Source organism: Triticum aestivum, chromosome 6B, assembly GCF_018294505.1.
Source record: "Triticum aestivum cultivar Chinese Spring chromosome 6B, IWGSC CS RefSeq v2.1, whole genome shotgun sequence".
Lineage (NCBI taxonomy): Eukaryota > Viridiplantae > Streptophyta > Magnoliopsida > Poales > Poaceae > Triticum > Triticum aestivum.
In genome coordinates, this window is record NC_057810.1 from 394,576,773 (window position 1) to 394,584,552 (window position 7,780).

The 7,780-nt window shown below is 44.8% G+C and overlaps 1 protein-coding gene across 14 annotated transcripts; it reads right to left on the minus strand.

The window, feature by feature from the left end:
• Positions 1-1,214: 1,214 nt before the first annotated feature.
• Positions 1,215-6,613, minus strand: LOC123137243 (mitogen-activated protein kinase kinase kinase ANP1). Of its 14 annotated transcripts, none has more exons than XR_006467958.1 (11): positions 6,088-6,613; positions 5,921-5,960; positions 5,144-5,192; positions 4,974-5,062; positions 4,799-4,869; positions 4,568-4,634; positions 4,407-4,472; positions 4,205-4,315; positions 4,046-4,126; positions 3,890-3,951; positions 1,215-2,615 (listed from the first exon to the last, which is right to left on the minus strand). XR_006467958.1 is itself a non-coding variant. In XM_044556909.1 (11 exons), the coding sequence occupies exons 5-11, from the start codon at positions 4,823-4,825 to the stop codon at positions 1,563-1,565; spliced, it is 450 nt and encodes a 149-aa protein (XP_044412844.1). In that variant the 5' UTR covers positions 4,826-4,869; positions 4,974-5,057; positions 5,144-5,192; positions 5,921-5,960; positions 6,088-6,612; the 3' UTR covers positions 1,215-1,562. The 14 variants fall into 14 exon arrangements, 10 of the variants coding, with proteins under 10 accessions (XP_044412844.1, XP_044412842.1, XP_044412848.1 ...); XM_044556909.1 differs by lacking the exon at positions 4,568-4,634 and having other exon boundaries at positions 1,215-1,584; positions 2,220-2,300; positions 4,974-5,057; positions 6,088-6,612; XM_044556907.1 differs by lacking the exon at positions 4,568-4,634 and having other exon boundaries at positions 1,215-1,584; positions 2,220-2,300; positions 6,088-6,612.
• Positions 6,614-7,780: the final 1,167 nt, after the last annotated feature.

A 7,780-nucleotide genomic window follows, 5' to 3' on the forward strand; every position in this document is an offset into this window, starting at 1 on the left:
CTCTCTTCCTCTCTCTCTCTCTCCCCTCGCTAACCGCCCTGTCGGCCTCTTCCTTTGCAGGAGCTCGCCGGCGCCCGCCTCGGATCTCGTCACCGGAGCGCGGCAACCTCGCCTGAGGCCAGATCTGGCGCCCCCGCGCCCAAACCCGTCCATTCCCGTCAGTCTCCCCCGGATCCAGCGATCTTCCTTGCTGCCGCCGACCATGGCCTCCTCGCCGGCGTCCTGCTCAGGACCGTGCGCCCGAGCGCGTTGACCGCGTGGGCCACGTGGGCCCCGCAAGCCGCTCCAGCCCCGGCCCGCGTCGCCTCTCCACCAGCCCAAGCCGGCCTGCCTCCTCCTCCTTCCTGGGCTGAGCCCATGGTGAGCCCCGCCTAGATCCCGCCCCGGTCGCATTTTAGTATTCTCTCGCGCATCCGTTTTTTTCCAGAAAACTGCTAAGTCCCTGTTTTATGACATTTTGTGCACCTCTTTGTCATGCCATATCTCCGTGTATGTAGCTCCGTTTTGCGTGCATGATATATCAAAATGTTTGTTGTGAGATGCTCTTAATTTGGTTCCATTATGCCATGCTTGTTTGGATCCATCTTGATGCCCTTATCATTGTTGTAAGAGTGCTATATGATGTTAATCTGCTGAAACTGTTATAACTTGTTGTTTTGTCTTTTTCGTTGCCTTTTGTGTGTGCATCCTATGAGCTTGAGCCCTACATGTGTTTTGAAGTACTAGATGACCTGGTTGCGCCAATGGCGCAATAAGCGAATTAGAAGCGATGATGGTAGTGAGTAGTCCTGGCCATGGGCAGCCCGGCCCGGTCGGCCTGACCAGACTCGGGCTGAAAAAGCCCGACCCAGCCCAGGTTTTGAGCCCGAAGCATTGGCAAGGGCTGGCCCGGGCCCATTGTTTTCGCCGTTTAAGGAAGAGGCCCGGCCTGTGGCCGATGGGCTTTTAGCGTGATGGGCCAGGCTCGGGCCCAATAGCCGGGCCAGGCCGAGCTCGGGCTTGGGTTTTTTGCGTCAGGCTTTGGTTGGCCCGGCCCGACAGCCGAGCCTGGGTTTTTTGCGTTAGGCTTTGGTTGGCCCGGTCCGAAGCCTGGCCCGGCCCAAGGGATGGCCAAGTATAGTAGTGAGTAAGTAGGAGATGTAGATGGAAGTTAATGGAATGTGGATTGTATTACAAATAGTGTATATTAATTAGCGATCATATACAGAGCAATATAAATGGGAATTTCTTATCTATATTGGCCACAAAAGCATAAAGCTTGTCACCCGAACATAAGAAAATATTTGCGTTAAACAACAAGGTTCTCAAGCATCATGTCACCGATGCCGCATGCTGGTACAACGTTAAACAACTCGAGCCGCTGCAACATACATGCATCTTCTATGGAAATAGATATATACCAAAAATCCGCGATAGTGCCATTGCTCCGGCATCATGTCACCGATGCCGCATGCTGGTACGGAACTTGATTGTAACTGCAAACCTCTGTCCAACTTTGCAGCAGAAAAACTGGTTGTGGGAGCTACAGCTTAATGAACATGAGTATGAACTTGTCCGTAATGTCAACCATCTCCATGACAGGATCTGTGCACACATAAAAACAAAATCAAACCAGATACTGGAACCATTTTATGTGCGAGCAATAATGATCTAAAAGTAGATACTTACATGGCATATTTATACGTAATAAATCATATGTAGTAGATCTAAAGAACATGCAAGTACGTACTCAGATAGTATCTTCATACAATGGTTTATATTTCTAGTTAATGCTAGGTTCAGTTCATGGCTTCATATGAGATAACCTGGCAACCGAGGCACAAATCGTAGAGAGATAAAGCTGGCAACTAATCTGTATAATCATCTTCAAGGAAAGGCAAGAAAATAGTGTGCAGCAGCAAAGCTTTACTTTTTTTTAAGAAAGCAAAGCTTCAGCTATTCCTTCAGCAAGGAACCAAATTCAGAAATCAAAGTCCAAACAGAGAATAAATGTTTCCCTATAGAGCTTATAGGCAAGCAGATCTAAATACCAAATGCTAATGTAATATTGGTATCCATAAGCAGTAGCTTTAGATCCTAAAATTCATCAGCACTATAGCCACATAATTTTCACTATTCTGTCTATTTCCCCTTTCATATCATTCAACTCTTTGTTTATTGGATCTTCATAAACACCAAAAATCTCAAGGATTTACATGCACATTAGAAATTAAACTTGCCTTAGCATTCTATTTGTAAACTGCACCAAAAGAGAGAAGCCACAGGCATCTAGGGCGAAGATGAACTCGCACGTATGTACACTGGGAAGCATGCATATGAAAGTTAGAAGCATACGTTTACCTATGGTTGTAATCACTATGAATAGAATTAGCAACTACTATTTATTCGTTACTTGAATGGAATCAACAGTGACTTTCATGCATTGCATATACGACGGCTGGCCCTATATGCCTCCTCTGCCTTATCTCGTAACTACTACTAATAATTGTTGACTGGGCTCGGCTGCTGTCTAAACAAAGACAACTGCATTCAAGCACAGGGCAGTACCTCCTAAGACTGAACTTTAATTAACAGAAGCAAGCATCTGCCAATTTATTGAAGGAAGAACACCACACCTGAAACACAACAGGCCTATCAACTTAATCCAGACATATAAATCTGTGGTCAGACCACCACCATCACACCTAAAAACTTAGGAAAAGTCTGTAGTCCATGTCACAATTATAAATACTCTGTTTTCACCTTAAACTATCATAAAAGAGAAATAAAAATACAAGAGTAATATAATGTAGACCAATGCACAACACATCGGGTGAAGATTTCCAAAGATAAGCAATCAGATCAGTTCAGTTGCACACAACATGTTCATACAACTACTTCCACAAACAGTTCCACATGTAATACCTCAGAGCTGGTAAAAAAAGACACAGACATTATTGAGGGTTTGTGATAGGATGGTATGCCATCGACAAGTTAAGGTGATAAAAAAATTGGCGTATTTTCTATTATGGGCAAAGAAGCAAGAGTTTCACTATTACAAGTTGTAAGAAACGGATCTTCAAAGCATATTTTGACATGTGAATTGGCTTTTACTCCCTCTGTTCCTAAATACTTGTCTTTTTAGAGATTTCAACAAGTGACTACATGCGGCACAAAATGAATGAATCTACACTTTAAAATATGTCTATATACATCCGTATGTTGAGTCCATTTGAAATGCCTAGAAGGACAAGTATTTGGGAACGGAGGGAGTACATGGCAAATAATTACAGCGAAGAAGTGGTAACCTATACATATATGCAATGCAGTCTAATTCTAGTTCTTTACTGCATTGTTCTGCAAAAAGTAGGAGCATCACAATATATTAGTGCAAGTTCAGGACTGCGTTCACTCTTCCTTAAAAAATTATGCAAGGTGACTCTGGTAACCATATACCAGTTTACAAAATATATAACATTGAATCATATACCAGTTTACAAAAATCCATATGTTTGTATTATTATTCGAACTATCTAATGAAAGAAGGCAGCAACTAACACATAAATTCATTAGAAAGAGATGGTATTCCAGATAGCGCCCCGGACAACGCTTCATTACCAAGAGATTATGCAGGAACTATAATGCAAATACCTGAAGAGAACATTACCATAAGCCTTCTTGGAACCAAACTCACACTTTCATGTTTCATGCACACAGGTAGTCAAGAGCAATAAATAAGAATCCATAATCTGATGGCATAATTAGACAGGAAAGGTTTAGCATTTGCTATTCTGTTGTAAATTATTGTTTTGATCACTTGACAAGCACATGAAGGTTTTATTTCTTCCAAGCTATTATACTCGATCTTAACAGCATATTGAACATCAATCTTACCAACTTGGCAACTTACTTAGATGCCCCAAAATCGGCAAGCTTAATGCAGCCTTTGTTATCAACAAGAATGTTTGCACCCTGTAAAACAATCACATGATCACCAAGATAATTAGCACAACCAAACAATCAATGACACAAAGATTCTAGTATATTCAGGCTTCAGAGTTTTTACCTTAATGTCTCTACGTATTATTGCATTGCTATGGAGATATTCCAACCCTTGCAAAATCTGCTTAGTATACTTCCTAATGACCTGATCAAAATACGAAACGAATTAGTTTCTCTTCTGCGAGTCAAATCACAGAAAACCGCATGATTGATGGTTACTTACTGCCTCCGGGAATGAACCGAGTTTTTCAAGAAGCGACTGGATAGACCCTCCAGGAACAAACTCCAGCAGGATATTCAGTGTGTCTTCCTCACGGACAGTCCCGAGGTACCTCTTCTCAAATCACAGGAAGTAGATCAAACAACTGCAGTCTAGCAGTCAAGTATAGAGTATCTAAAATGTAATCGATCTTTCACCTACTAACCACAATATTGGGGTGTGAAAGGTTCTTGAGGAGTTTCACTTCTTCCTCAAGTTCTCTTATATGCGCCTAATCGTAGAAACAAAAGCCACAAATCACCTCACATGAAGGAAAGCCTCAACAACTAAATTGGTAACCAAATCGGTCGGAGAAGTGCTACTCACTTGGGCCTTACCACGGCTATCACTTGCATTACACTGCTATGCATATACTAATCATTTGAATTTATTCCTAGAAGGTAAATAAAGAACGGAAGCTTAAGCACAACCACTGATTTCTATCAACTTCCCAAAACAAAGCATCTGAAGCTATATTAATATGCAAGCCCAGATTCCCATATACTTTATTATGGGGGAAAACAACCATATCAGAGATAAACATGGATCATCACTTACTTTTGTTGTTGTTGTTGGAAAGAGCATGACTTCCTGATGTGTGCTTCATTTCGTTCTTCTACAACCGAACTCTATAATAAAGAACAAACTAATAAGGCACACACTCAGTACTGGTAACATCTGTAATCGATGGATGGTAATTATATTCGAACACCCTTGGAAAGGAAACATAAACCTGGGTTGATCGGCGCTGTTCTGAAACAGCTGTATGCAGGCAGTGGAGATAGTTGAGCAGGCTGCCATGCTTGTGACAAAGCGGCTGCTCTGTGCATATGTGACAATTAAGAAGGGTTCAAAAGTTAGCGTGACAACGTGTATAATATCAAAACCGAGACATATGTTTACCATCGACATCTTCAGCAGCATCTAACTCTTCTTCCTTGACCGTTACTTCCTGGAAACAAACAGCCAAGCTATTAAATCGTTTGATTTCACTGTATTTGATTTGAGAGGATTAACTGTAAAGCATCGTTAGATTCCTGAATTTGATCTGTTTAGAATGAGTACACAGGACAATGTGCAGATGTACCAATCAAGCATCCGTTTATACTATCCAGGAGCTCAGAGTTTAGTAACTCTACTTCATATGATAGCAGGTAATATCTATGGTAGGGCGTATCTTGTACCCACAAGACTAATGTCAATTTGTTTGTAAGACATGCATAATCACTTTTCTTAGCCGACTTGAGGCTATAATGAGAAGTTAAAAAACACTATCTATTATAAATTCTATTGTATGCGGCGTGCAGACATTTAAAACACCTATGTTTTCTGACAAATGAATGGTAATGGCTGATTACTAATTTCCTAAATCTGTTTTTTTTCTTCGAAACCTAATTCTCGGATAAACAGGCCTAAATGGAAAAATGGAGGGTGGATGTACAATTATGACAGCTAGCTCATACAGAGGCATGAAGAACATCCTCTGTTTGCATGACCAACATCATGTACTGCTCTGTCAGACCACAAGATTAAAACAAACACTTTTGAAACCTTCGTTTACAAATTTAGCTTTTGTCAGTGGGTAATAGAAATACAAAATCATGTCACGTGCTCTCTTACACAGAAAAATCAAACATCAAGCGTGACTGTATTTAAGAGAGAGAGAGAGAGAGAGTTCACCTTGTTCATCTTTATCAATCTCATTCTCAAAATTCCTCTTCTACTCTCCACAAGTAACCAGAATATGAGAGTCAAAATTAGATTATCAGAAAACTGGAAAATCAAGGACGCAGATTGGAGAGGAGGAGGGAAGAAGCGAAGGTGAGGAGGAGGGGCACGGCTGCTACCTGTAGACATGCGTGGCTTCAGAGGGTTGCCCGCCCCCACCCCTTGATTATGCTGTCGTGGCCCTGTCTAGATCAATCTGAGAAGCTCAGGTGGTCGCCATCTCCCCAACCGACGAGCGCCCCCAGCTTCTCCCGCCTGTACGCACCTGCCCGGCCCTTCTTCTCCATCGCTGCCGGTCCAGTCGACATCCCACAGGCTGAGCCCGAGCAGCCCCATCCCCCTCGACTTGTGGAGGCAGGGAGGAGGCGGCAGGGATATTCCTCCCCATACGCCCCCACTCTCTCCTCCTCCTCCTTCCTCGTCTCATCCACCCCTCCTCGTCCCGGATCCCGCCGAATCTGAGGCTTGTGGGCGCGGAGGCGAGCTTCTCCGACGGCGGCAGCGGCAGGAGAGGAGGCGGGGGTCGCGGTGGAACCGGCCAGCACGATGGGGAGAGAGAGGGGTTAGAGAGAGAGAGAGAGAGGAGGGTGACGAGGAGGGGGAGGCGAGGGGACGGGAGGCGGCGGCTAGGTCTTCTCCACGGGGGAGGCTGCCTTTTATACGCCTGGATGCGAAATGATGAAAATGCCCCTGGCGGGGCACGAAAATAACAGGCAGTGGCATGAGTACTGTTCATGGCAAATTAAAGGCGACGTGGCCACCTTCGTTGTGACTATGAGTTCTTCTGGGTTTATATGTTCAATGCCATGTGAGGGAGTTCTGGACTAGGGGGTGTCCGGATAGCCGAACTATCATCATCGGTCGGACTCCAAGACTATGAAGATACAAGATTGAAGACTTCGTCCCGTGTCCGGATGGGACTTTCCTTGGCGTAGAAGGAAAGCTTGGCGATACGGATATGTAGATATCCTACCATTGTAACTGACTCTATGTAACCCTAGCCCTCTCCGGTGTCTATATAAACCGGATGGTTTTAGTCCATAGAGAAACAACAATCATACCATAGGCTAGCTTTTAGGGTTTAGCCTCCTTGATCTCGTGGTAGATCTACTCTTGTAATACCCACATCATCAATATCAATCAAGCAGGATGTAGGGTTTTACCTCCATCAAGAGGGCCCGAACCTGGGTAAAACATCGTGTCCCTTGTCTCCTGTTACCATCCGCCTAGACGCACAGTTCGGGACACCCTACCCGAGATCCACCGGTTTTGGCACCGACATTGGTGCTTTCATTGAGAGTTCCTATGTGTCGTCACCAATAGGCTCGATGGCTCCTTCGATCATCAACAACGACACGGTCCAGGGTGAGACTTTTCTCCCCGGACAGATCTTCGTATTCGGCTGCTTTGCACTGCGGGCCAATTCGGTTGGCCATCTGGAGCAGATCGAAAGCTACGCCCCTGTCCGCCAGGTCAGATTTGGAAGTCTTAACTTCATGGCTGACATCCGCGGAGACTTGATCTTCAACGAATTCGAGCCACAGCCGATCGCGCCGCACTGTCACGATGGACATGATTTAGCTCTGCTGCCGGACAGTACCCTGGAGGCCGCACACGAAACCGCTCCGACCCTCGATTCGGAGCCGGCTGCGCAGATCGAGGACGGATGGTTAGACACCACCTCGGGGGCTGCAACCTCTACGACTATAGAGCCGAGTACTGACTTTGTCCCTTCTGAAGCTCGTGACTCCAAGGTGCCGGACTCCTTGCCGGACTCCGAACCTCCCGCGCCCCCACCAATCGAATCCGGTT